Below are 27,558 nucleotides of genomic sequence, written 5' to 3' on the forward strand. Positions count from 1 at the left end.
GGTCAAAGGGTCAAAGGGTCAAGGGAAGAAAAAAAAAAAAAAGGGTCAGAAGGGGTCAAGTGTACAATTTGCATTCCGGTTCCTTGTGCCTTGTGCGGCCGATGATCATTGGGATTTGGAAGCGGGGACTACTGACTGGTTGTTCGAGAAGATCTCGATCTCTGATGGATCCCCTTTCTCTTTCGCAAGGCAGGGCCTTCCTTTTTCGCTTTTTCGGTAGTAGGCAGGTGCACAACTGATTCCTGCCGTCCTCCCCTGCTCCTGCTGTTTTCGCAAGCCGACCAAGCCGTCTCTTCCACCTGGTTCTTTTTCGCTTGTTGTGTAAACTATTCGTTCGGCTCGGCTCCAGCGAACAAGTTTCACTGTCACTCCATCATCGAGATCTACGTGGTGACTGAGGACGGAAGCCAAGGGACGGAGCCAAGGGAGCGTCATCACACTCGGCTCTTTTTGCCTGCCGTAGGCTCGTAGAGAATTACAGTATCTTGCTCGCTGTTCTTTGAATATTTCTTATGGCTATGCCGAGTCAAGTCACCTGGACATAAACTTTCACCAAGAAATATGGGATGGGATAGATAACCCTTACCTCCCTCCCTATGCACTTACCTACTTGCAGGTGATGGTTGACAACCCTTAGTTTTGAAATAACTGCATACAAAAACGGGGTCTTACAGTTGGTCTCTGGAAAGCCAAGTCCGGCATCCCGAGCCCAAACACTCTGTGCCATTGAATGAATGCTTTTCTTCAATCACACCCTTTACACCTTTGTGAATGACAAAAGGCGTAAATGCGCTTATAGCATTGGCTAGTTGCGCTGCCGTCGTTATCGCGGAAAGTCATCCACATAGAAAGAGGGGTAGGTAGGTAGAAGTAGGGGTAAGTCAAACAGATTGCTATTCTTTTTTTTTTGCTGAGCCTGGTCCCGGACAGTCCTCCCGCAGAAGGTATTGGATGAGCAACCGAGGCAACCCTCTTTTAATTTCTTCTGTCTCTGCTCTGTCAGCGAAAAGTTCAGCGGTTCGGCGAAGCGAGGAAGGGAAGCTGATAGAGGGGGTAGCAGTGGTGGTGGTGTATATGCACAGCATACAGGCATGCTGTATGGCCTGCCCAGGAAGAGGAGAAGAAGGAGAATGAAAAGACATCCCCGTTTCGCGCCAGTGTGTGCATGGGGAATATGGCTCGCACATGGTAATCTTAATGAAAAGCGATCTTTTGCTCTATCTGCCTTTCTCTGCTTGCCGGTAATAAGGAACTCAGCGACCCCGATAGATGTCAGGCTAGTGAGAGGAGAGTTTTCGGTTCGGCCAGCACTACTTGCACAGGACTTTGAGTCGAGAGGCGATATTTCATCAGGTCATCAGGGTTCTCTTTCGATTATGTTGTGTGCCGCCAAGGGTGGGTGTTGATAACTCCCCAAGAAGCGCACACGGAGATGTGATCTCCATCTCAGCGACCCGAGTTCGGTGAAAGAAGAGAAGGGCGCACCAATTTCGGTTGAACTGCAGTGTCAGTGATACTGCGGTGAAGGATCTGATTTGAAAGCAGCATACCTCTAGGATGAGTACTTCTCCAGTACAACTGACTGGTTATCACACCTCTCTTCCAGGGAATACACGTTCACTCACTGACGCGCCTAACCTTACAGATTGACCCTGATGGTATCATTGATATACTGTGGATTGAGATCAGATGGGGTTGCCGCCTTGTCTTTGCGAACCTCGGCTGCTTGGATAACGCTGCCATCAATGATGATCGAAGGCTTTGTCTGTTTTGTTTCTGCATCAGGCTGAGTTGAGGTGAGAAGCTCACCTTCGGTGAGATAAGATACTGACCGCTTGATCAATGACAAAGTCGATGTCTACTAGCATCATCTCCTGCAAAATCGGATCTTCTGTTGATTCTGAGGAAACACGATGAGCAAAGTGCCGTTTTGTTCGACAGATTTCCATGTTCTGTCTCTTTTACCAGTACGGGTTTTGACAGATCGGCGGGCCCGATATTCCAGGCTCCGCTGAAGAAGGACCAGAGAAGGACTGATCTGCTGAACTAGATCAGGGTCAAAGATCTGCTGCCCTTGATCATCCAGGGCATCGTATCGTGCCCTGGGTGCCCATTTCGCAGTGATTCTGTCAAAGCCATGATGGGCGCAACAAGGCGTGGCGGTTCGTCATCGCTTGTGCTACTCCAGGCTGAGCTGGGCGCAGCTCCCCTTCATCTTGGAGAGCTGATATCGGCCGGAGGCGTTGCTGGGCGATGGGAAAGGACCCTCAGATAATCTTGCGTCGATAACTTTGATGATGATGTGCCCATGAACGAACGTGCGGATGTAATTGTATGCTGATTCTGAAGCTTGGTGTCGTCCGGGAATGCAGCCTTGTTTTGTGCGAGCACACGGTGAACTCCTGATATCAGGATCGTTCGGAGGATAGCATGGAGAAATGATTGAACAGAGGTAACCGTCAAGCCAGTCCCGCCTGACACTTCCGGCTTCCCGTCTCCTTGATTTCACAAAACCGTGAATCCAAACATTCCTCTCCGTTTTCAGGGACCAGCCGTGTAACGTGCAGATGAGATGTCCCCAGATATGTACCCCTCTCTGCCTGAAAGTTGGCGTAGGTTCCCAGTGCAGTGCATGAGAGTCATGGAGTGCAGGGCACTTGCAGCGTATCGCATCGCCAGCGAGATTGATGATGGTGAGCATCAGTTGAAGCAGCTGAGAGCACCATCACTGTAAGTACCATCACTGTAAGTACCTTACAAGTATCCGGCAACGGCTGGAATGGGTAAGGTGCCCCTGCAACCGGAGAGGCTGCTCCGAACGGCGCCGTCCCTGGTTTTTGCCAAGTACCCACCCCTCATCGGGCCCCTTGATGTGTTTATTCAGGGCTACAAGGCAACGACCTGGCCCTAGGTTACAGGTATGTACGATGGAACCCAGAGAGCTTCCACAGCTGTGAGTAGTATGCATGTACAGATATGTACTCCAAAGATACCACCTACAGTACGTCATACATACCGTATTGATGACTGACTGTCGGGTGCTGCTTGTTTGCGCGCGTCGTTAGTGTACGGTTGTGATCTTACGATCTCTTCGCGATATGAGCCCACTGCGCAGAAAGACTTTTTATAAGCTAAGCTCCAAAGACGCTCTCTTTGCGCTTCGCATCGAGATAAGCGAGGGTAAGAGGCTGGTAGTTCAGCTGGCTTGTCCCTCGGCCAAGTCCAAAGTAGTCCAAAGTCAACGTTCTGGACTTTTGGAGAATCGCGATACAACTCCACTCCTAGAGGTTTGAGGCGGATATACTGTATGGGGTCAGGTACCTACCTACTATGTATAGCGCGGCTGACTTTAGACTCACTAGAACGTACCTGCTCATGACAAACGGCCAACGGTCTAACGGCAAGCACGATGTGTGCTGACTGTGCTGTTAGACTTCCATCATGAGATCTGAACGAGGCATTCAGGGTCCTGTCGTCGTGTTGGCGTCAGGGTCTTGACAGGCCGATGTCAACGGCGCCCGATGTGTGTGAGCATATCTACCGTTGCGGTATCTGTATCAATTCTTCGGCGATTCAAATGTGATGTAGGGTTAGCAGCGCCGTTCTCATCTATCGTTTTCTTGCAGGACGACATTTGATACACACAGTACTTTAACTGAACCCTTTTTTCCCAAAAGCCACTTTGACGGGTCATATTACTATGTACGCACGGTAGATCTCGATATCTCAACAAAAGGCGCGTTTTCAATTCCGGATTGGGTAACTGCTTACGGGATCGCTTGGATGGCTTCGGATCCCTTGGTCCCTGTTCCCACCTGTCTACCCGAGGCTGTTGGCCGAGCCGGTGCGGTACGTTGGCATCAAAGGGTCGGTCGGGATGAGGGTGTGTGTCGGCCGGGTGCCATCGTCGTGGATAGGAAGGCAGGCATGGGACCATGGGGTCTGAATGGATGGTTTGTTCCAGAAAACCATTGAAAATTTCGGTGCGGTCTCCGGCTGCTCGACCTATTGGACCGTTGCTTTCATTCAGTGTGTGGTCCGTGTCTCTCGGCTATGGTGACAGCGGTGGTGTCTCCCCTTGGAGGTTCCTTCCTGTCACTGTTGCCGTGCTGCTTCCACTTTGCAGTGAGTGCTTGCGTGGTGGTGACTGCCCTGTGGTGCCAATTGTGTGCCCTGCCACTGGTGGGATTTTCTACTATGTACATGCCTTGCTTTCCCGTGTTAGGCTTGCCTTAGCGCAGGTTGAGTAAAATCTAATCCTGTGAGAAAAAGCGGTACTTGCCGTGGCGGACCCGGTCATTTCAGGGTCTTGATGCAAAAGGTCTCGATCCAGGCCCAAAATCTCGATCTGTCGTCATAGTGGTAGCGTTCATCCTTCACTCACACTGACAGGAACCGACTGTGTCAGACTTCGATGGAAGACCCTGGATCCGATTCCCAGAGCCTTTCGTCATTTCCGCCCATGTGCGATGCCCCAGTTTTGTTCCAAGGAAACTTGAAACCGCGCACGCCAAAGGGGCCCAAAAGGACGCTCGCATCCCGCCTTTTGAACAAGTCGAATCGCTTTTTGTCCCATGGATTTTTTTTTCGCATCGACTACGTATATGCGGTATCGGTATCTGCCCTCCCACTTTGCCATGTAGGAAAGACAGCTCACGGCATGGATGTTACCTTGCCCAGTCGGTGCTTGATGGACCGGGACCGTGACCGTGACCACCTTTGACACAAGTGGGTGTAGGTATGTATCGCGTGTATGTATATGTGCCTGTGCTTGTGTCCGGGCTTTTCGGGGTTGCGATCCCTTGGACCCTTCCCCTCGCCCTAAAACGGGAGCCAAAGAGACGTGGCGGCTGCAGTGGAAGGCGCCGCAAAAGGGTCATGAGAAAAAAAAAAAAAAGGGACTCTCGGTTGCATTCTCGTAAGGCACTCCCCTGTCTGTTTTGGAGCGGATTGGGGTACTGTGTACTGCTATACTTGCACAGTACAAAAGAAAAGTCCTCTCACCCTCATCATGATCGCGATATCGCGTTGCTTCCGTGTGATTGGGACCTTTCTTAATGGACGGCGGAGAGTTGGACCCCCGACACGACCCCTCACACGGCCGGAGCTTTTGTCCCTGAACCCTGGTGTAAGTGCCTGACTATATCCATCCTTGGTGACGAGCCATTATGGACTGATATCTCGCTCTCATCAGTCGAGTTTGAGTGTAGGCAAGGTTGAGGATTGCGCTTGAGTTCTTTTTTCACATGTCTTTCATCGGAAAAAGAAAGTGTTGGAGAGCCTTTCAGGACTAAAATTCTCCCTTAGTGCCAAAAAATACAGCGGTATCAAAGATAGGCGGTCCTTGTTGTTTTCGAGACTAGTCAAAGCACTAGCAGATACGACCGTTTCTTACCAGGAGTTGGGGTTTTCAAATGCGGAGAATATGTAGGTGGGGACAGACATTTTGGACGGCGCGCGGACGGGAGGGGGACGACAGACGACGGCGGACTGTGCTTCAGTTCTTTGCACTAGAAGAGGGGAAATGAAGACAACAAAACAATGGTTGCTACAACAATGACGTCTACCACTCATCCTCAGGCCTTCCGCGGAGCGTTTTCAGCTGTGTGATGTCTGTACGAATGGAGCCATAGCCGACGTAGTTATTTCAGCTTCTGCCGGAGAATAACTCCTCTTCGACTACCTCTACGCGAACGCTGACTGCAGCGCATCTTCAACTCAGGAAAGCCATCGAATGATGGACTCTTGGCCGTTTGTAAGGGATGAGTATACATGACACTTCACTCCCTGTTTCTGACCGTTGCATGTCATTGATATCTCTTGGAAACTCTGGCTTCCGTTACTGGTTTCCTACACACTCTCGAGACACTGTCCGTCAATTCCTCTTTAGGAGATCCGCGGCGGCCGTGATTCGACTGCTTTTACATGACGAGCTATTGAAGTTGGTCTGCATATGAGCCAAGGTCCCTTGAGGTGTGAATAGCTTGTTGGAGGCGGCTATACACGTGTAGTTCGAATGTATCGCCAGCTCGCTGCTTGAACAGCGAGTAGTCTACCCCATTCTTCGATAGCACATCAACGTATGCATACTGTGTCGTGTAGACCACAAGTACCGTGCCCATCATGAAGCCATCGTGATGTACACGCCATATACAGACTGCCAAGAAAGTTGATCCGCCCACTGTGTGCAGAGACGTTGCTGAGGCTCCGATGGAGTCCATTTCGGACAGGAACCACCACATCCCTCTGCCTCTTTTCCACATGAGGCGCAGGGTTCAGGAACCTCGATCGGTAACTTTCCGATTATTGGCTCGTCCCATCGGCACTGCATTCCGAGGTGACTAGGGCGACTGTGTAACTGTCTAGGGCGACTGTGTGGAGACAAGGTGTAAGTCACCCCCAAAGACCCCAAGATTAGTGTTAGGGTTAGCGGTTGGGTTAGGTGTTAGGGTTAGTTAGGGTTAGTTCCGGGGGTGCAGGGGGCCGGCGAGAGGCCCCCGCGTGTGAATATGAAATTCGGCGCTCGAAAAGAGGTAGTTTTGAGCCTCGTTGTTGTCGTTGAAATGAAGACTTCTGGTGACGGTTGTCGTGACTTTGGTCGCGCAGAATTGATGCCAAGCTTTGGAGGTGAGGCCCGTGCAGCCTTCAGATTTGTATGGCCCCACACAGTCGCCCTGGGCGATTACACAGTCGCCCTAGTCGGCTCGCTGCATTCAGGATTCGTCCCTCAATCGAGGTACTAGCTCTTTGGGCCGCCCGAAGACCGACATCTTGGAATTGAGAAGCTAAAGAAATGGAAGAGATGGGTCAGACAGTCGCGGTCCCATTATCCCGTAGCGTATTTGCTGTCTCCTGCCATGTTGGCTCACGGTGGATGGAATATCGAGATTATCGACAATTTTTTTTGGCACAACCGTGACAACCAACGCCGCGCGATCTCGGGGTTATCACTGCCACGTTACCAAATCGCTCGATCCCGAGCATCCATGAATCCATCCGTCTACCAGGCTTTTGCTTTGCTGTGCTCCTCGTGATTTTCCCCTTGTGCCTATCTGTCTCAGCACCAACAGCCACTTTCCCATCCCTTTTATTATGCATAATGGCGATTCCCCCTACCGTTGGGCAATAACAAGGGATCAGGAGTCAAAATTCCAAGGATACTGCCTCCAAACTCAGGGGTAAACGGGTTCAGAAGCTTGATGCGGCTATGTAGGTCTGGTATGTAGGTCCGGGCAGGCCAGTGACTTTATGAGGTCTTGCGAGACACTCACACACACAGGCGGGAACATCTGGCTGGCAGCTTCAGGCCCTGGGTTTGACTGCGTCTTTCCCTGCCTCTATCCGTCTCCCTTCGTGCATATTCACCTACTTGTAACTGTGAGATTTCTGAATCTGAGGGTAGGTAACCAAACATCTTGTCTTCCGAGCAACGGAACCCTGCATTGATAACGTGTGTGGCAGGGGTCCTACGTGTGCTGTGCAGGAGCTTGATGGCCACGCCAAGGTAGCAGATGAAGCTTCCCAATCCCACTATCACGAGAAGGTGTCAGCATGGAAAAGACGGAAATTGACGATATTGTTGAGATACCGCATTGTCAAGCGTGTCCGCTTTTGGCCTGTATGAGAAATAACGCTGCCACTGACGTCATCCCATCTTCTTTCCCAACATTGGCCTTTTTTTGCGCGAGCTGTACACTAGCGTCGCGGTTGTTGCCGTGGGATGGGGAGCGCGGAGCGGAGGGGACGGAGCGCGACACGCTAGCCGCATGCCTCTTTGAGCCCCAAGTCGTCTTGACAGCCAGCGAGGTCTGGGATACCCTTGGCGACTCCAATAGGGGGCTCTAGACCATCTACATCCAAGGTAATAACTTGTAATGTGATAGTGTACCAGAAGGGCCCAATATAGGAACTGCACTATGCTCAATGGGATTTCCCTCCGAAATTCCAAGCTGCCGCCGCCCAGTTTCGTTGGAAGCTATCCCTGCACGCGTGAAGCATCTATTGGCACCCAAACAAGGCGTTGTCAAGGAGATGCTGACTCGGTTTGGAAATGTCGATGATGATCGCCCATCACCCTGTCAACCATGGCCGGTTGGGGGGTTCGGGGGGTGAACTAGGGGAGAGGATCCGGATTCCAGCAAAGAGAGATACCAACTCGCATCTCTGGTTTCCTGGCGATACCCAAAGCCGCAAGCCAGGAGCCAATCAATCGGCATCCCGCGGGGGATCATACCTTCCCCCGGGCGCCGGGCCCCCGTGCGTGCGTGTGTCTGCTGCCAGCCCGTTGTCTTGTACACTAGCAGACTGCATAGTACTGAGGTGCTACAGGCGGGTGGCCTTGCGCGGTCTCGATGTTCCTGATCTGCTCCTCCCCTAGACGCTCCCCACGATGATGTGCAAATCAAAGCCACACCTATCCGTGTCTCCGGAGCCGATCCAGTTAGCAATGTACCGGTGCCAATGCCGAAAATGGGATTTTCCTTACTAACGGAGCTGTCTTTGCAACTCAACCAAAAAGAGCTCTGATCCTTTTTTTCGTTTTCGATCCCATCCTCAACAGCCATCCAACCCGAACAAGTTCCGTAACCCACCCGCCCACATCGGACGGCCTCTTACAACACCAACTCCAAGGACCCTGGAATGTGGGCGGAACATACCGTACTATCTGGGATATAGTACCTGGCTGGTATCCATATGGCGCTGCCGCGGGAGATGAGGACCACGTCCACAGGGCCCTACTAGCGATTGCCGTACCGGAGAAAGACAAACGGTCGTGGGGAAGATGTAGCAAGAATTTCGTCATCGTTCCCAGTTCGTATATCCTGGGGCAACCTATAAATTTTGCAGTACGAGGCTAGGCTGAATAGGTCTCTACACAGTAGGGCGATACATGCCGCCGGGATATCAGCCAGGGGTTGAGAGGATTGGAGGAGTACCTAGGCGTAAGCGGGGTGTGCAGGCTTTTTCGAAGGTTGCCTGCCCGTTGTCAGAAACGGGAATATAAGCGTAATGATTAGGTTACGGCAACTGTGACAGAACACCAAATATGCCTGCGGGAAGACCCTCTCTGTCAGGGCTCTGTCACGGTACTTGGAGTCGACATGATCCATTGCACAAAAACACAACAGACAGACATCGTTCCTTTTTTTCTGCATAATTTCAAACGCGGCCTGAGTGTGATGTCTATATTCGCACAAACATATGCTTCCGTACTACAACTATTTTGGGTTTCTGCCGTACGTTTCCAATCCCTTCTTACCGGGGAGTCATACACACAAAGATTTTACCTACTAGCGTTGGTTTTTCGTCCAGGTCATCGCTCGTCTTAGGAAAGTGAGTGGAGAGACAGACGATGATGGTCGCCGATGCGATGATGGGGCCGGCGATGCAGTGCCTGGACGATGGCCGGCCGGGACAGTGCCAACTTTGCCCTAAAGACGGTAGTTTAGCGGGATGCGCCCTCGTACTGTGCTGCCCTCAGCAGCGCTGGAGGGAGACGGGGGGTACCTGGACGGTACCTGCGGGAATACCTGACGGATTACGGTCTCAGGAACACACTGGAAGGTACCGTAGGGAGTAGCTGCCCACTTCGCAGGGATCTTCACGCCTGGCGGCTGCTCAACCTGCAGCCCCTCGCACCCCTTCGCACCCCTCGCGGCGCTCGCTGGCCGTCCGCCAAAGGAAACAATAGCACAATCTAGGAAACACACCCCTGCGCGATGGACTGCCAAGTGGGTTCCCAGCATGCAAGACGGATTGAGAATGGGGTTTGAGCGCGCCCGGTCACTTTCCCATGTCGGATGTCCCGCCAGCCCGCCTGAGCGACGCACCAGCGACCGACCGAGAGCTCATCGTGCCTCCCTTTATTAACACCCGTTGTCCCCTGCCTTCCGTGCCTTCCTTCGCTTCATGAAAAAGGGTTCATTATCCAGCATCTCCTCCTCTTCGTTCCTGTCTTCACCTTCCGCTCGCTACCCAGTCCAAGAACCACTCACCTATCCTCACCGTCCGTCTCATCCGTCCACAGACGCCGACCTTCTCCGCCTCAGCACCTCAGGAGTATACAGTTACCCAGTCCAGTCAACAACAACAGACGACACACAGTTACAGATACAGACATCGGTCCTAGCTATACCGACCAACTGCATCAACCATCCATTGCCAAGGAAAACCATCTGTGGTAGAGCTTTGAGCTTTTTTCCCAACATTCGGCAACCGACAGAGAAGAGTTTTCAGCGCGGGCCTTTTTACCTAAGCGTTTAGCTACATTGCACCGCCTTTTCTGTGAGCCTCACGGACGCAAATCAACGACGACCCAAATTTGCTAGGGCCTTTTCGGCTAGAGCACTTTTTTCCACCAGCTTATAACTGTTTGGTTTACTGCGATCCATTCGGTTCTTTTCCGCCGACGTCGATCATCCGCCTTCCGCCGAGTCGACAATTATCGGGCCGTCTCCGCCCCATCTTTATCCGTCATCCGACTTTGCTACCACCACCGCCATCATGTTCGCCAGGGACGCCAATGGACACACTGTCCAGCTCCTCAACGATGATGAGCCTCAAAAAGCCCCCCAGGTCCAGTATCAGCCGATGCCTTACCGCGCGCCATCCAGCTTTGGACAACCCTATCACCCCGCCTTGACCAGGAGTATCTCGTCGTCGCCAAACACCCCAGAGCTGCTCCGATCCGACTCCTATGACTCTCAAATGAGCAACGAGCCCATCTCTCCCATGACTCCCATCTATGACTATAGCCGGGGTTACCCTATCGATACTCGGCCTTATGAGGACTACTCGGACGCCCACAGCTACATTGGTGCGAAGAGGCCGCGTACCATGAGCGACAGCAGATCCATGTCTTACGAGGATGATGCTGCCAGCCCGGCGGCCACCGAAAGGACCGGCAAGCGGTATCCGTGCAGGTATCGGGACAGCCATGGCTGTGAGAAGACCTTTACCACATCCGGCCACGCTTCGAGGCATTCCAAGATTCACACCGCCGAAAAGGCTGTCCCCTGCTCGTTCCAAGGCTGCACCAAGAAGTTCACACGGGCCGACAACATGAAGCAGCATCTGGAAACACACTACAAGGACAAGTCGCGCTCCTCTACCCGACCATCTCTAGCTGGAGAGCGCAAGTCTTCTTCCTCAGGAAAGTCCTCCCGATCCAAGTCAACAACGTCAGTAACAACCGTCACCACTGCCGCTAGCCCAGCCGCACTACCACTCACACCTGGGGTTGGGAGTGCCTGGGACATGCGTGGACTCAACCTTCCTCTTCTGAGCCCCTCGATCGCCATGCCAACACCGAGTAGCGGGCTAGACGCTTTGGCTATGGCAGTTGCCTGCCAAGAAGGGTCTTCTTAGTCAATTTTACATCTTAATATGACCCTTTTCTTCTTTTAGCTCTGCGTCGGTGTTTCTCGGAGGATTGAGCATCGTGTGTCTCGCCACTGCCAGCTGACAGGCGTGTTTGATGTCACACATGACGTTTCCGCCGCGCGCTATGCTTTTTGACGCGGGTTCTCACATTTCCGTTGTCTTGGATCCTATGGGGGAATGGTACAAAACAACCCTTATTTTATGCTCTTGTGTTGCCGAAGCATGCAATGTCATATTGGGGCCGGTACCTGTCAAAAAGGCTTTTCTGTCTGGGATTATACACTTACTATTTAGAGGTCACGTACACGCATTGGGGAGACCTTTTTTTTCTTGCATTCAATCATCAACATGAACTGGGACTAGGCAACACGGGAAAGGGTCAGGGGCATATTTGTTTAGGGTACGGCGCAAACTGGGGCAATTTGTTTTCTTTCTCTCGTCATCTATCCGAAAAACGGATCGGTCAGGATGGTGGCCGTGGTGTATGGAGTGAGCGGCTTGGTGTTTTACTGTTCAAGTTCTTTATCCATTTTAGGGGTTGCAATTGGCAATGATATCCTCTTCTTGGTGACACAATACACACGGCCGTCTTATATAGTTGAAAGGCCGATATCAAACTTGACGAATTGTTCATACATACAATGCTTCTTCTGTTATGACACCGTGGATCGATGGTGATATACAAACATTAGATGAGACTTCTGGCCACAGCGGACATGTGAAATAGCGAAGCATCGCAGCACATAGACAGCGATAATAAAATAGCGATCGGAGCGAAATCATAAGGCTTTACTTCTGGTATGGGTCAACACATCGTGGGCATGTCATAGTAGTCTTTTCTCGACAACAACCTCGGGAAAACTTATAGCGAACCAGACACTGTGAAATGATATCTATTTAGGTCATAATCTATAGGAAATGACGCAGTAAGGATGTGAATTGTAGAGATAAGCAGCCCTTCCATCCTTCTTGCGTATAAGACGGGGGCCGTGCACCGAGGTAGGGATGTGTGTCGTCGTTTTCCCGTCTGTTGTTCGTAAAGGGTCTTGCACCTACATCTAGGTACACACTGTTGTAGGTAGACAGATGTAGAGGTACCGTAGGTACCTATTCCGGACTGGAGCTGGCACCTCGACGTGCTTTGAGAGAAATAGACGCGAGTATGCAGACCTAAGCGTTTCGTTTCGTCTGAACCCTCTTTTTCCAAAATGGATCTCGAGCAGGTTTGGTTAATGCATGTGCTTGCTTTCCCACATGCTTGACTTTCCAAACGTGCAGATGTCCAACAAACTGAACTCCTGACTCGAACTTCTCTTCGTCGATATCCAACTTTCCTTTCCCCCCTCCACCAAAACCCCCATCCACCATCAATGCAGTATGCGCCATCTCATCGCCAAAACTCCCCATCCTCCGCACACGCCCTCGCCATCTCAAACTGCTCATCAGTCTTGCACACCAACACCCTATGCCCCCCCCTTTTGGACCCTGGAGCAATCTCGATAACAGCATGATCATCATCCAACTCCTCTTTCACCCTCGTCTCATTTGCCTCTTTATCTACGGGTCCAAACCCAAGACAGCCGACCTGCTCGACCACGGTCGCCCTTAGTCGATCGCTCTTCTCGCCGATGCCGCCGGCGAACACGAGCGCGTCGACTTGTCCTTGGAGGGAGACGTAGTAGGAGCCGATGAAGCCGCAGATGCGGTCGACGAAGAGGTTGAAGGCTAGACGCATTTTGGCGAGGTCTTCTTGTGATAAGTTGGATGAAGAAGAGGATGAGGAGTCAAGAGCGGCGGTGATGGTGCCAAAGTTGGTGGTGCCTGTTAAGGCCTTCCAGCCGGATTCCTTGTTGAGGATCTCTTCGGCGCGGGAGATGTGGAGTTCCTTTGTGGAGGCCGGGGAGAGCTTGCCTACGTCGCTGGCGTAGTGGAAGACGAGACTGGAAGAGGGCGGGGGGGGGACAGGTTAGCTGGAGGGGAGATGGGGGGAAAGATAAAATTTGCGGGTGGAAGAAATTGGACAAAAAAACTAACCTAGGATCGACACTCCCACTTCTCGTGGCACCAGGAAGTCCAGCTAGGGGAGTCAACCCCATGCTAGTATCGAGGCTCTTTCCGCCCTTGATGGCGCACGCGCTCGCTCCAGACCCGAGATGGAGAGCGATGATGTTGACGTCTTCAACCTTCTTTCCCAGGAACTCGGCAGTGGCGCGGGCGATAAAGGCGTAGCTGATGCCGTGGAAGCCGTACTTCCTCAGATGGTTGCTCCGCGCAATGTCCTGGTTGATGGGATACGTCCGGATGTGTTCGGGGATGGTGTGGTGAAACTGGCTGTCGAAGCAGGCGATGTTGAGGGTCGTCTTGGGCAGGTCGCTCATGCAACGGTGGACGATGGCGAGGCTGGTGGAGTTGTGTAACGGCGCCATGTCGGTGAGCTTCTCGAGATTGTGGTAGGTCTCGTCCGAGATCAGCTTGGGCCGCACAAAGTCGCCGCCGTGGACGATGCGGTGGCAGATGTAGGCGATGTCCTCCTTGCTGCTGATCTCGGGGACGCCGTTGTCGTCAATCAGGGTCTTGAGAAGGATGTCGAAGGCGTCGGCTTGGGTGGAAACCTTCTGGTCTTTGACTTCCTCGTCCTTGATCACCTTCTCGCCGCGCCGTGTGTATCGAAGGGTGGGAGGTGGTGCGGTCAGGCCGCTTATTTGGGCTTCGGCAAGCTGGATAGGTGCTTGGCCGAAGAGAGCGCTATAGGCTGAGATCTTGACGGAGGAGGACCCAGCATTGACTGAGAGGACAATCTTCTTCATCTTGGCTGAGGTACTCTGGAGGCTGTTAAGCATCGGACGGTGAATATCTTCGACGTCCTTCATGATGGGCTACGATGGGGGTGCAGTGCCTGCTGCTTTTTCTAGTTCCTAGGTTATTGGTGAGGTCGTCGTCGTGGTATCGCCAAGGTAGGGAGACACGTGAGGATGGTGAGACGGGTTGAGAAACATGGTGACAACGGGTTAGCCGGTGAGTGAGAATGGCCTCTTATTACAGCCTTAATTTGAGAGCTGAAGAGCTCTAGCGGCCCCCCTTCCTTGTCTGTCGACCACGACGACATGTCATAGTGCTTGGTTCGGCTCGTCTAGATAGAGGAAGGATTGACGGCCCGCTACACCAACGTCCCCGGCCCAACAAGGCATGATGTTTGGCATCTCTTGCTTCTTCCATGATTGGATGAAGTGGCATAAAGGGGCCGACAGATCGCTCTTGGGCTCCTATGCTGAACCATCAGACGAGGGGTACGAGCCAAGGTTGGGTGTGGTGGGGTAGTAAAGTGGTCTGATACCTAGCTGACCGTCTTCGGTCTGAAGAGTTGCATGACGTCGACGGGAGCTCGTGCGGAGAAAGTGGGGAATCCCATGCTGTTCCCCGCACCAAAATTTTGGTTGACATCACCCAAATCAGGGGTTGGTGCTTTTGCTAGTGCAGCCCTACCCGCCTAGGCGGTTCGTCTTATGCTCCAATTTCAGTTTAGCTCCACCTACCCCAGGCTTTGACTTTGACATGAGTTGCTTTTACCTTTTTAAGCTTATTTTTCTTATGTTGTTGGGTGATTCCGAGATAATGGATTCACTTTGATTTCTATAGGTGGCTCAAATCCTAGATATTAGGTATACAGTATACAAACCCAAAGGTACATATGCGGCAGGAGCTTCATGAAGCCAGCAGCTCAAGCACAGTAAGCAGCGTTACAACACTCAAGAGGCACTTTCCATAGAACTCCGTCCCTTTTCGACATTCCCCTTACATAACGGTCAGAGTCTGTGTGGGTCGTTGTCCGGTGGGGTACTGACAGGTTGGGCTTGGACTGTTTACTGTTGCACAACTTCAACTGATTATCTGGGGTCTAGAAGGTGGTATAGGCACTGTCTTGGCTCATATGCCGTGATACAGTGTCGAATATTTGCCATCTAACAACACATTCAAGAGTCAAGGGCAGACAACCAGCAGACTTCACAGACCAAGTTTCGCCTCAACGGTTGTAGATTCGGTGCGTTTATCTCGGCTATCTTATCCAAGACTAGAAAACCAATGGTATTAAACGGCTTATAAACGCCTCGTAAAACCGCGTCGGGTGAGTTGAGAAATTCCCAGTTTGATGGTCAAAAAGTCCAGTTGTGCTGCTTGGCGCGGGTCATAGAAGAAGTAACACTACTGACTATTTGTAAGTAGAAACCGGATATAAATATGTTGGTAAGTACCTTGATTGAGAAGAGATATCGGGATTACGTTTTCTCTATGAGAATTTCTTGACTGTTGTGCAGAAATAGTTCAAGTTTGAAGTGCATACTCGTCGGTGAATTGGCATCCTGCGTCGATACTTGGAATAAACCCTAACCCTAACACGGAGATACGCCAGCAACTCCACTGATGTGCCCTTACCTCTTAAGGCCTTAAACCCCACTGCAAGTGCGGACAGGGCGCCGCACGATCCAACTGGGCAAACCCCGCTCAAGCCCGTCCCACTGAATGTCCGTCCGGGGATAAGCAATTCAACGTCCGTCGTTCAGTTCGTTGCTTGACTTTATTGGGTGTCTCTCTCACGGCTACTACGAGCATCGAGCTACCCGACGACACCTTACTTCGCAATCGGCATGTCCATTGAAAGTCCAGCCGAGTTAATCACACGCTATCAATCCCTTGCATGGTTATTCCATCATGACGGGCAAGCGGTTCACCGAGGACCAGAGGGTCCTTCTCGAAAGGATGTTGACTCTCAAGGACAAACTGTCCAACCATGATATCGCCTTTATTCTGGGCTTTGATGAGCGCACCATCCGGCGAAGGAGGTATGAGTTCGAAGCCAATGGCAGGATCGCACCACCACCGGATGTCAGTAAAAATGCGGAGAAGTTAAAGGCCGTGACCCTCGAGGTGCGTACTCCGTATTGTTATACCCTTATGGACCCATCAAGCTAACATGTGCACCTCGTCAAACAGAAACTTGTCGAGTGGGTCAAGGAAAACCCCGATGCCTTGATCGAAGACATGCAAAAGTTCCTCAAGGAGGCCTGCGATTGCAACGTCAGCAAGGCCACCATCAGCAGACAGCTGAAGAAAGTTACCAACGAGGACAGACAACTGGGCCGCGTCAAGCGTCTGAAGGCCCGGGCAAAGAGGGCAGCTGAGGGTCGTAACTTTGACTTCACTGCTCATTCGAGTTCGCGGAGTGCGAGTGCCAGCGTGGCTCCAAATAGTAGCGCCACCGGTGAACCGCAACCACAAGAACAACAGCCACGAACACAACAAGAACTAGGGCATCTCCAACAACAGAAACAGCCGCGGAAGCTGCCGCCAGGGCAAAAAGAGCTACCGCAAATACCACAGCAACAGAGGCAACAAGAGCAACAAGGACAGCAGCAGCAACAGGCACAACAACAGCAACAGCCAGAAGCTCGCTTCGAACCATTCCAACCTTCAGGCTTGGACTTTCCAACTCCCGAGCTAGCCCTTCTCTCCCTATCTCGAACCCAGCCACAAGGTCCACCACCGCCACTTGCAGAAAGTAGTAGGGCAGCACCACAGCAAACAGGAACAGGTGCCGCTGCCTAGGAAGACTTCCACCTTTCTTTGCGTCTTGCTCGCTTACGGACTGAAACAGGGATGGGGTCCCGCGGCAACAAGGACGGTTAATTCATGGATACAACATAATGAATGCCTATTATTGTCAGTTGTTTTGTTAGTTATTATCATTGAAGCGAAGGGTATTATGTATGGATGTATCAGACATCACGTATACGAATGAGAAATGATAGGGATGGCGTAGGAGTGGGGGTAGGTAGGGGTGTTGTTGTATTCAAAACAAAAGCGAGGTTTGGTTATGGATTCTTTTGCTTTTTGTTTTCTTTTCTTTCATCTTTTTTGCTTTCGGAGTTTTGGTCATTATACCGACGACCGACCTCTAGCGTAAGAGCTACCTATACCTTGAGAGCTAGGTAGTAGCAGTATGCTCTCAGCACTTTTGGGTGGACACTTTTTTTTTTACCAGCAACATGGGACTCATGGGAACTTCCGAGTAATGTGTTCTGCCAATGGGTAGAAAAGACTGGTGTGGGAATTGGGCAAAGCTGAAACTTGAACAGCAATCATCAGTATTCGAGGAAACAGCAGATTATCTGGAAACTATCCAGGCCTCGGTTAGTATCATGCTTTTATTTGTTATCGGTATGGAATTACACATGAAAAGAGATGTAACAAGGAAGACTCTTCACTTGGATAGCAAAATATCAAGTAGGGCCAACACGGCGAAATGGAAACAAGCAAAATCAAGAATCATGCTCTCCTTTTTTCGATGTGACAGTGCGAGGAGAATAAACCACGCTTCTCATTCATAGATACATCGTCTAATTGTAGGCTTTTTTCTCTCTTCTTCCAGATATACGCCCACTGTCTTCAGTCTCAGCAATTATGCCAGCATCGGATAACGAGAACTGACAAGCAAGAAAAGCTCACTACCTTTGAATACCATCTCTTCCTGTCCTGAAAGCAATGTTTGAAAAGCAAATAAGTAAAGCTCTGTGTACCGGGCGACTCAAGACCCATTCAACTGTTTGACCCAACCTGGGTTCTCTTTCTTTTCCTTTTCTCTTTTTCCTTATAGTTTCACTCTGCTATTCCTTTCCGTCCTTCACCGGTTTTGATCACGTATGTGGTTTCAACTGCCCATTCTCACCTGTCAAAATTAGTAACAGAACGCTAAAGGGAAACATGCCCACTCGTGACTGACACTTGAAACTTACACTTTGACACTCCGATTGGCACTTCTACCAAAGCCTGCCCACCCTCTTTGCAAAATAGGGGCCGTGGCGGCGCTCCCAGGCCCCCATCTCAAGTGCCCTCCAGGTTCTAGTTTCAAGTGGCTCCCGGGCTCTGGTTTCAAGTGGCTCCCGGGCTGTGGGTTTAGGTGGAAGCTAGAAGGCAAGAATGTCAGTACATAACGATCCGATCGTTGGCTCTACGATTGCGCTAGGTTTACGACGAAGAGAATGGGTTGGTTTTCTTTCGTTAGTATCATTGCATGTCATATACGGACTTGCTACTACGGGGACTCAGGAGTCGGCTACTTGGTTAGTGGTGCTTGGGTACTTGTCTGTTTCGAATTCGAACTAGAGGTCTACAGCGGTTGCCAATCGCTAGTTTATCAAGTTCTCTTGAGGGAGAGTCTGTTAATGACAATTGCCATCTTGTCATTTTCTTTTGTGTCTATCAGTGAGGGATGTTCTAAGAACTATCCGATGTAGTAGTACTTTGACATGTACAAGACTTAGTAGTTCCGTGCCTATTACATGGGGTTTGCTAAACCCTAGGGTCCCCTCATTGTGTGTCTATCATGAACAGAATGGACTTGATGCCACTGATGTGACTCTGCCTTGTTCTTCCTGCCAGCCCAGTAAAAGAGGTTGCCACACCTCCGCTACTTTCATCATGAACATGCCTTATAAGAGCAGAAAGGAGCTTGGATGAATGTGCCATCGTGTCGCCTCACCAGGCCATGAACAGCAAGGAAAACGTGTGAAGCTGTGCACTACAAGAAGAGTGTCTTACCGCTCGGTACAACAAAGTGCACTTGTAATGACCGTCCAACATGAAAGGTACGTGTAGCAAAGGGTAAAGAAAAAAGATTTATGACAGCAATCATGGGTACATCATTAGACAGAGATTAAACACTATAGTAGCCGCATGGCTACGGTTTTAAGAAGAGGAAGAACTTGGAATATCAGTGAAGATGACAGACAGGATACTCAGCCAGGAAGGGACGTGCAAAAAGTGACGAGGGAATGATTAGGGGAAAGTAAAGCATGAGAACCTAGAAATTCGACGCAGCCGAGCCACTGTCCTGCTTTGCTCCCTTTTTACGGGAAGGACGCACGCGACAAGCAACATGACTCACCTCTTCGCCAGCCGGAGATTCCGGCTCTGTAACCTCCGCCTTAGGCGCTCCTGGAGTGACGCCCTGCCACACACCGACCGTCTCGACTGACAAGGAGTCGCTGGCCTTGCGCACGTGGCCATGGGGAGGCGAACCGGGAATGACACTTGGTCTCTTAGACCGACGCTTCTCTAGGTACTCGTGGGCCGCCGGCTCCGTTGTATCATAGGAGCTGGGAGGCCAAGTGTTGTAGTTCTCTGTCGATTCAGCCCGAGGTTTCGGCTTGGATTTAGGCTCTGACCAGCTGCTCATGGAAGCAAAGAAGGCATCGGCGCGCTTGCCCTCATCTGTTTCGTAAAACATGTCGGAGAGCCCTTTGGGCTGGTTGTCGTCCACCTCTCCCCGCTCAGTCGGCCAATGAAACTGTCTTGGGGTATTATGCTGACGAGGGTAATCCGGGTAGTTCTCTTTGCTGCGGCAGGATGAGAAGTTATTGTCCGAGGGGCGCACAGTCTGAATGCTTGCCTGTGATTGCATTGATGGTTGACGCTGATACTTTGAATGATCACGCGCGGGACCATCTTTCCAAGAGAACTGAGGAAGGTTATCGTGGAGGGGGCTTCCAGGGCATTGCTCATCCAAAACCACGGTTGGCTGCGTGATATGAACCTCCTCAGTGGGAGCTGTGAGCAAAATCTCTGGTAAGCTGACTTCATGGCGGTCACGATGATGGTTGGCTTGATGATTCCAAATGTCCTCTTGGTCAAGGATCTCATGATAGTTCACATGGAGATTCTCGTAGAATTGGCCCTCGTTACCTTGGCCATAGCCATAGTTGGCAGTAGACCTCTTGCGTTGAGGAGGAGGACTGTCGTCAGCTGGGATCTGCCATGACTGGGAATTGAAGTCGCCTAAGCCACCAGGAGAATCGTGCTTGCCAGGTGCAGAATCAGCGACAGACCTCTGGGTTTGAGCCTGAGATGAGCTTTCAGCAGCGGTTCGTGACGCCAAAGTTTCGGCCATGGCATGAGACTTCGAGGGATGATGCTGATGACCTGGATCAGGGCTAACGACAGGTGTCGAAGGTTTCGGGGAATGCGTTTCCTCAGCTGGGATGTTTGAAGGCAGGGGTTCGACCACAGCTGGGCCATCTTGAGGACGATCATCAGCTGATCTGATGTCTTTACGCCGGTGCTGCTGTATTGTTAGTAAAATCCGCGTCGCTAAGGCATGGCCGAACTTACCAGTGAATTTCCGGCCTGGCCCTTTTCATCACCACTTGCTCGCTTCTTGCTATTGTTGCTGGCGTCATCGTCTACCTTAGGTGGGTTATAAGTGGACGATCCGCTCTTGGGAGGTAACTTGGCGAAGTTGCAGCATGGATGGCACAGCTGGTGACGAGGAGGGACCTCCGTTCCTGAGGGGTAATGCTCATGGAATTTGTGGGATCGTATGGTGCCACATTGCGCACACCAGTGAAATTTTTTGATGTCCGTGAGCGTCCTCTTATTGCTACTGTTGGGCTTTGGGTCGAGTTCCATGTTCCGGTCAAGGCGCCTACGACAGGTGCGGCAAAGACTACGCTGTGGTTCCTCTCCACGACAAAACCTATGCCTGAAATCAACATACCGCATGTCTCTGGGACGACTGCAGGCGAAGCAATGCCGAGTTTCGTGCTTGCAATCATAGACCTCGGGGAGAAGGCCATTCAAGGGACACTTTTTGGAACCGGTCTCGTTGTTGCCGTTGATGGCAACGTCTGGGATAGTTGCATGCCCGCCATGTGCAGTCTCCTTGCTCGTTGATACAGAATTCTTGGCTTGGTGGTCGGGCTGTTTGTTACCCTGGTCGTTGGCCTGGTCGTCGATGTGCTGACCAAGCTGCTTGTCAACGTGTTCATCGACCTGCTCGTCGACCTGCCCGTCAACCTGCTCACCCGGTCCCTCATTAACCTGCACATCGTGCTGCTTGTCGCCATGCTCATCAACCTTCTCGCCCGGCTGCTCGTGCGGATGCTCCTCGTTTACCGGATTCTTGTACATGGGTGCAGCCTGAGTAGACTCTGGACGAGGGGATATGACAGGGTCCACGGGGTTTGAAAAACTCTTCCGAGAACTAGGTGTTGTTTTCACAGAAGAAGCGGCTGAAGTAGCGATGAAGGAATCAAAGCCATTCTGTTGAGTTTTTGAGGCCCTAGAAATTGTGCGAGAAGGAGCCCTTGAATCTGTACGAGAAGGTGCTCTAGAGGTTGTACGAGAATGAATCTTGGACACTGTAAGAGAAGAAGCCCTAGAAGCTGCACAAGAAGGTGCTATAGAAGCCGTACGAGACGGTGCCCTAGTAGATGTACAAGAAGGCGCCCTAGACGCAGTAGCCGAAAATGCGGTAGAATCCCAGGCTGAAGACACGGTAGCAGCCGTAGATGAAGTACTTGTGCGGAACGCGGAAGGTGATGCCACAGGAACCGATATCTCAGACGCCGTCGCCGTCCTGGATCTGGGCACAGACGCCGCAGAAAGTGCACGAGATTTCGTGGAGACTGGTGAAGCAGGCAATGAGGGAGCTGTAAGCAACTCAGGTGCTGCGGACTGAGACGACATTGGAGGTGCATCAGAAGACGGGTTTGGAGCTGGGGACTGAGGTTGCTTCGGACTATCCAAGCCCTGGCCCTGCTTTTGAGCCAGCATCTTCTGGTAGTGAGCTTCAAACTTTCCGCACTGAGATGGTGACAGCTTGATGTCTACCAATTCACGAAGCTGAGCCTTGGACTTGACGAAGCGAACCTGGCGGCGTGGCATCGGCTTCGTGAATTGGCGGTGGTAAGAACGACCGCCGTGGTCTCTCTTTGTCTGGTATTGATCGTCATCTGAAGCGCTGGAATAATCTCTCTGGGGCTCATTCTTATTGTTGGCCGTCTCCGCTGCAAAAGCAGGCGCAGACTCGTGATCGAACCTATCGTCGTACTTTGGTCTACCATGAGACTTCATGTGGCGTGTGGCCGACCTTTCCGAGCCGGAAGACTCAAGATCGGTATCTTCACGCATGGGCTTGCGTCTATAGCCCCCATCAATGCGCAGTGACTTCGATTTGGCGGCATCCCTGGAAGAGGAAGGAACAGATCTGGCGCCCCGCTGGGTAGGAACTTGGACGGTGGTCCCCGTACGACGAGTGGACTGGCTTCTGGTGGAAGGTTCTGAGAAGTCATTGCGACTGTCTTGGAAGAGGGCGTAGCGACTATCGGACTCGAGAACCGCTCTGCTTGCGTGACCATGTCGATCTGAAGAGGGGTATTCCAAAGATTGATCGTCCTCGTAGTCCTAGTACTCGGACTCGTCATCTTGGAAAGTATCTTCGGGATCCCGGGGCTCAGGGCTCTCTGGCCAAGCACCCGGATGCTCTGATTTTGTACGCGTTCCCCCTCGCTGATGACGACGCTTGCTCCCTGAGCTTTCTGAGGTACGTCGCGAGCGTCGATCGCTGGAAGATTGCTCCGCAAGGCTGTTTGAGCGGCTAGCGACAATATTGCCAGACCCCAATAGATCTTGCACCGTGATATTCCTGAGTAATCTGGCCACGCCCTTGACACTGAGCAGAGTGTCCACGACGGACGCACGCTTCTTGCGAGGCATGGTGGTGCCGCGAAGAAAGCTTATCGTGCTTGAGGGTAATTTCTTTGCTGATAATACCGAGTCGTGTTTGTTAGCTTGCAGTTTTTCACCAAAGGGGAGGTTTTTGAGTAACAAGTGATCGAAACGACAAGTGAAGGGAACAGCGCGGGCCTCCTGGCGGCAAACCCTAGCTTTTTGGCCGGCCGATGCCCTTTGGGGAAAAAACGACACTAAGAAGTGCCGTGGAGTGGTTGAGGTTGTCAAACGAAACGTGAAAGACCCGCGACGCCGAAGCTGAGTGTTGATGCAGTTGGGTTTCGCGAGGGGAACAAACAAAGTAAAAGTGCGGATGGCTTACATCGTCGCGTACCAAGCACGCCACGCGTCTGACCGGACAGTGATCTTTAGGTACAACGGCGTACGCGTCACAAGTTTAAACTCGAGGCGATTCAAAAATGGTTGTTCTGTCGCGGAGTTAGTTCTGCGAAAACATATACGCAAAGAAGAGTGCAAATGAAGGGGAGTGGTAGGAAGGCGAAGAGAATTGAAACAACAAGAATGATGCAACCGAGTGGAACTGACCTAGAAGTCAAAGAAATGATACAACCGCTTTTTGCAAGGAGTGGTGTGAAGCGAAAGGAGGGGACGACGACGGAAGGTGCGTACTTGTAGGATGTCGGAAACCGTGGGAGGTACTCCACCGCGTACCGGGTGTAATGGTAACGATCTGAAATCGTTTGGAATGACGAGAAAAAACTACCTCGGGCAGTTAAAAAGATCGAGATGTCGAAGATTGTAGGTTTGTTACATACAACAGAGACGTGGGGGTAGGAAGATGGGTTTAAAGGCTGAAGAGCAAAGGGGTCAAGTTGTGGGTTTAGGACCAGGCGGGGGGGAACGCGACTGGAATCTTTTGACTTGAAGCAGAACGCGTCAATACCTGCTACTCTCGGAAAGATAGAGGCGTGACAATGGTCTAAAACCGTGGACTATAGAGTCGGGTTCGGACGAAAACCCAGAGGATCCCGCCCCTTGGCCGGTCAATACACGCAACAACAATACGTGAAACTGTTAGTACCACTCACAAAAAGTGGAAATGACTTGAGTTGCGTGCGAGGTCGTTGCCGACGAGTCCCTATGAGAAGTATTTACCCTCGTTTCACAAATAGGGGGTGAGAGAAGGTGACTCACAATGAAGTCAATAGAAAGGATTCATATTCACTCCAACGCACACGCTAATTTATACAGTGCCATCCCGGCGTTTTCTTTTCACCCATCCGGTTTAAAACAGTAAATAACTTCAACAATCATCTATAGATCTGCAGATGCCCCGTTCATGCGACTCTCTCAGTCTACGCGCAGAACCCGAGGTCCCTTCTTCTTTATCACCTTCTTCTTCTTCTGGCCGCGCTCAAATGCGGCAGCAGAAGCGTGGTCACGGCCCAGGTTATCGAGGTCCTTGACCTTGTAAATGCGGATAATCCAGTTTTCGCTCGTGAAAGCCTCCTCAATGCTGTTGAGAACCGGGCCCTCGTCGGGAAGGCGGACACCACGGACGCGATCTTGAGCCTGTCCAGGGGGGAAGAGGTTGTTGTAGTTATAATACGACATCTTGTACCTGTGAAACAGTTAGTATGAGAGGCGGCTATGGAAGAAGGGTTGTACTCACATCAAGCTGTTCTTCATGGTCTCGGTAGCCCCGGCATCGACACGGTATTCACCACGAGGCGTGAAGAACTCGCGCTCCTTGACCTCGTCAGGCCAAATACCCTCAGCAATACGAACCATCCAGAGGAACTTGTTGATATCGTCGCCGGAATATCCCAAAAGTCCGCCGAAAACAACCAAGACATAATCCACCTCGTGTTGGCGCATGATGGGATAGCTGACTTCCTCGCGGGAAGCCATGGCCTTGCCGACAGTCGCGATATGTGTGTTGTTCCAGGTGTTGTTGTCGACAAGCGTGGGACGGTCGGCCATGCCACCAATCTGGTAGCCATAATCCCACCAAGACATGACCTTGGCATCATACTTGGTGTTCTGGCGCAACCACTGATACGCCTCACGATAATCGTCAATGATGTGCTGGCTACCATCGGGCATCCTGCTGGCCAAGACGACTGAAGGTGACGAATAGGCGTTCGAGGTGACCCATGTGCAGTGAGCAACAAACAACAATAGGTAGGCGGTCATGGCACCAACAACGGTGACCTTGGAGAAGGTCGCATAGATGCCGATGTATGGCTTGTTCGACGCCCTAAGACCCGACTTCGATGCCTTCTTGGAGGTACCGTCGGTAGATTCCTCAGGAAGATGCTCCTCTGGGATGGGTGACTTGGCCTTGAGATATATGTCAAGGATAGTGGAGAGCGCAATGGCCGCCGCAACGCAGACAACAGGGGTGAGCGTCAACATGAGACGAACCATGACACCGGCGAAGTAGCTGCCAAACAAGGCGTAAACAATGACGAAGACGTGCTCATCAGCCAGCTTCTGGTAGCACAGATAGACACCAGCGGGCAAGAGCCATATGAGCATGTTGAGATCGAAGAAGAAGGCGGGCCATGCTGTGGGCTGATGCTCGGAGACCGAGGCAATGATGGGGATGTGAATCTTGGCATATCCCGTATCCCACAGGGAGTAGAAACGACCGCTCCAGGGAGCAATGAAACCAGCGCTGGTAGCAACGACAAGACCAATGAGGCCAATGCCAAAGATACTTCCAGCAAAGACCCACAAGAAGGTCTGGAACTGGCGGCTGGGAATCGCTGAGCGAACGTAGTCGAGGAAAGCCAAAAGCTGGAGGAAGCCAAAGATACCTACCAAGTGTCAGTAAAACGACTCGAAAAGGAGGGCTAATCAAGTCAACGTACCCAAAGCAGGCATGTGCTCGCTGGTCTTGACGGGCAGGAAACCAACAAAGGGAATCTGCATGCTGGCCAATGTTCCCAATGCATACCAAGTGCAATACGCAACATAAAGTCTAGTGCTGTAACGGCCCATGCAGATGAGAACAAAGGCGTGAAGGGGAAGGAGACAGGTGATGAAGGCATAACCACCCCAGGAAGCAACCATGTAACCGTAAAAGAGGGCGCAAAGAGCTCCCCAAAGCATGGATCCGAGCTTGAGAGCCTTAATCCACAGGTAAAAGGTGAAGACCAGCAGGAAAATGGCAATGGCCTCGTTGTCGTAGCTGCCAGCAACCGAACGGGAGATATAGCCAGGGGCAATACCCATGAAGATGGCGGCAAGGAGACCGGCGGACGAAGACGGGGTCATCTCGTTGGTGAGGAGGTAAGCGGCGTAAGCAGTGAGACCCGAGAAGGCCGGCGCAAGCATGACGCAGACATTCCGGATGTCGACGGGAATCGAGAGGGCCCTCAGGGCGTGGTAGATGACACCGCTGGTAACCATGAGGCCGGGATAGAGAGTACCTCCAGTGACGCGGCCCAGGGGATGCCATGTCCGGTCATCGAACCAGTCCCAGAACTTGTAGAATCCATTTGCGACCAAGTATTTTGTCGCTCTGAAGTTGAACCAAGGATCGACTGTACGGGTGTTAGTGATGCATTTTCGTGAGGGGTTCGGTGTTGTTGCGGCGCCTGGGGAGATAGTTGGTGTTGTAGATTGGGGAGGAAGCAAGCTTGTTAGCTCGGGAACTGACATTCGTGGATGATAGATTCGAAACCTAGTTGCAAGCAAGCGATTAGCATTCATGAAGATGATCAAAAGTCAATGAATTCAAAAAGAAAGAGTCCATTGAAGACTTGGGGCAAAGGATAGCTTCGAGGGCGGCGTCGAGGGTCTTTGTGATGTTGCTGCCCAGCTCGCCCGGAGCTTCACTCTGCCACGCATGTTCCATGTCAAGGAAGCTGGAGACCGGGAGGCTTACGAATAACAGAAAACAGGCGGCTTGAAATAGCAGCACCGGCTACAAGCAAGAGGATAATCACCCGCAGCAATGTGCGAGTGCTCTCTCCCTTGCCCGCGCTGGCGAGACGTTCTAGGGAATCGGCCGACATGGTGGCCGTGATCTGGTGGTTTGTGCTTCCTGGTGGTGCAGGTTGTTGGAGAGGTTCGCTGTCACTGACGGACTGGTGGAGGTCCCAATGCGCCCGCGACAAGAGGACAGTTGGAGCTTCCACCACCTCATCACAGAGACACAGACCTGGTCCATGCTTGGCACGCATCACGCTAAGACTCGCTAGCGCCATCCCGTTGCAATTCTGCCGGGCGGTCAGACACAAATAATAGTCTGTTTGACTTGTTCCCCCGCTGTCAATGTTCATGTTTCGGTCAAAATCATGTGTAAATAGACCAAGGATGATGAGAAAACGGGTGTCAGCTCTCTATCACGTAATCGAGTTTGATTGGTACTGCTGTCGGTACGTATTTTGATATTCGAAGAGGGATGGTGCGGATGCACTTTGGACATGACGACGATTGACAATGTACAGGAAAAGGGACTCAGGGGTGTGTCAACAAACATGACTGAGATGGACTGCCAAGAGCCTCAAAAGACACGAAATTCACCTAAATACGTTACCTTGACAGGTAGTGAGTACCGCACAAATGGCCAGGATGCATCACAATCCATCCAAACACAACAAAGGAGAGACCATCTTCACTCGGAGACCAAAAGAACTGAAG

At 51.6% G+C, this 27,558-nt stretch overlaps 8 protein-coding genes across 8 annotated transcripts; 4 read left to right on the forward strand and 4 right to left on the reverse strand.

Moving 5' to 3' along the window:
- Positions 1-4,639: 4,639 nt before the first annotated feature.
- Positions 4,640-5,258, forward strand: B0H65DRAFT_1337 (uncharacterized protein). The gene is made up of 2 exons (XM_062820840.1): positions 4,640-5,128; positions 5,195-5,258. The coding sequence occupies exon 1, from the start codon at positions 4,741-4,743 to the stop codon at positions 5,056-5,058; it is 318 nt and encodes a 105-aa protein (XP_062685507.1). The 5' UTR covers positions 4,640-4,740; the 3' UTR covers positions 5,059-5,128; positions 5,195-5,258.
- A 1,017-nt stretch (positions 5,259-6,275) lies between these two features.
- On the reverse strand, positions 6,276-7,098 carry B0H65DRAFT_504270 (uncharacterized protein; the record flags this gene model as incomplete). The annotated part of the gene is made up of 3 exons (XM_062827895.1): positions 6,276-6,325; positions 6,687-6,785; positions 6,915-7,098. 3 exons carry the CDS (start codon positions 7,096-7,098, stop codon positions 6,276-6,278), a joined length of 333 nt encoding a protein of 110 aa, XP_062685508.1.
- A 31-nt stretch (positions 7,099-7,129) lies between these two features.
- B0H65DRAFT_417387 (uncharacterized protein) lies at positions 7,130-7,624 on the forward strand (the record flags this gene model as incomplete). Its single annotated transcript, XM_062824085.1, has 2 exons — positions 7,130-7,209; positions 7,462-7,624. Coding segments are annotated over 2 exons (243 nt in total), but the record flags the coding sequence as incomplete, so codon positions are not given.
- Positions 7,625-10,383: 2,759 nt separating this feature from the next.
- On the forward strand, positions 10,384-11,488 carry B0H65DRAFT_1372 (uncharacterized protein). The gene has a single exon (XM_062820892.1). It carries the CDS (start codon positions 10,504-10,506, stop codon positions 11,365-11,367), a length of 864 nt encoding a protein of 287 aa, XP_062685510.1. The 5' UTR covers positions 10,384-10,503; the 3' UTR covers positions 11,368-11,488.
- Positions 11,489-12,769: 1,281 nt separating this feature from the next.
- On the reverse strand, positions 12,770-14,252 carry B0H65DRAFT_504272 (Acetokinase family-domain-containing protein; the record flags this gene model as incomplete). Its single annotated transcript, XM_062827896.1, has 2 exons — positions 12,770-13,322; positions 13,417-14,252. The coding sequence occupies 2 exons, from the start codon at positions 14,250-14,252 to the stop codon at positions 12,770-12,772; spliced, it is 1,389 nt and encodes a 462-aa protein (XP_062685511.1).
- Positions 14,253-15,865: 1,613 nt separating this feature from the next.
- B0H65DRAFT_1390 (uncharacterized protein) lies at positions 15,866-17,223 on the forward strand. The gene is made up of 2 exons (XM_062820904.1): positions 15,866-16,305; positions 16,372-17,223. Exons 1-2 carry the CDS (start codon positions 16,090-16,092, stop codon positions 16,981-16,983), a joined length of 828 nt encoding a protein of 275 aa, XP_062685512.1. The 5' UTR covers positions 15,866-16,089; the 3' UTR covers positions 16,984-17,223.
- Positions 17,224-19,237: 2,014 nt separating this feature from the next.
- B0H65DRAFT_413646 (uncharacterized protein) lies at positions 19,238-22,929 on the reverse strand (the record flags this gene model as incomplete). The annotated part of the gene is made up of 3 exons (XM_062823857.1): positions 19,238-20,494; positions 20,545-22,555; positions 22,625-22,929. 3 exons carry the CDS (start codon positions 22,927-22,929, stop codon positions 19,238-19,240), a joined length of 3,573 nt encoding a protein of 1,190 aa, XP_062685513.1.
- A 1,326-nt stretch (positions 22,930-24,255) lies between these two features.
- B0H65DRAFT_504275 (putative oligosaccharyltransferase) lies at positions 24,256-26,930 on the reverse strand (the record flags this gene model as incomplete). The annotated part of the gene is made up of 5 exons (XM_062827897.1): positions 24,256-24,526; positions 24,578-25,727; positions 25,782-26,456; positions 26,573-26,596; positions 26,801-26,930. 5 exons carry the CDS (start codon positions 26,928-26,930, stop codon positions 24,256-24,258), a joined length of 2,250 nt encoding a protein of 749 aa, XP_062685514.1.
- Between the last annotated feature and the right edge of the window lie 628 nt (positions 26,931-27,558).

Source organism: Neurospora tetraspora (assembly GCF_033439725.1).
Source record: "Neurospora tetraspora strain CBS 560.94 chromosome Unknown B0H65scaffold_1, whole genome shotgun sequence".
Taxonomy (NCBI): domain Eukaryota; kingdom Fungi; phylum Ascomycota; class Sordariomycetes; order Sordariales; family Sordariaceae; genus Neurospora; species Neurospora tetraspora.

Coding starts and splice junctions, on each gene's coding strand:
- B0H65DRAFT_1337 (XM_062820840.1), top strand. CDS start 4,741: ATGTATCGCGTGTATGTATATGTGCCTGTGCTTGTGTCCGGGCTTTTC.
- B0H65DRAFT_1372 (XM_062820892.1), top strand. CDS start 10,504: ATGTTCGCCAGGGACGCCAATGGACACACTGTCCAGCTCCTCAACGAT.
- B0H65DRAFT_1390 (XM_062820904.1), top strand. CDS start 16,090: ATGACGGGCAAGCGGTTCACCGAGGACCAGAGGGTCCTTCTCGAAAGG. Junction 16,306..16,371: donor TAAAGGCCGTGACCCTCGAG/GTGCGTACTCCG, acceptor CTCGTCAAACAG/AAACTTGTCGAGTGGGTCAA.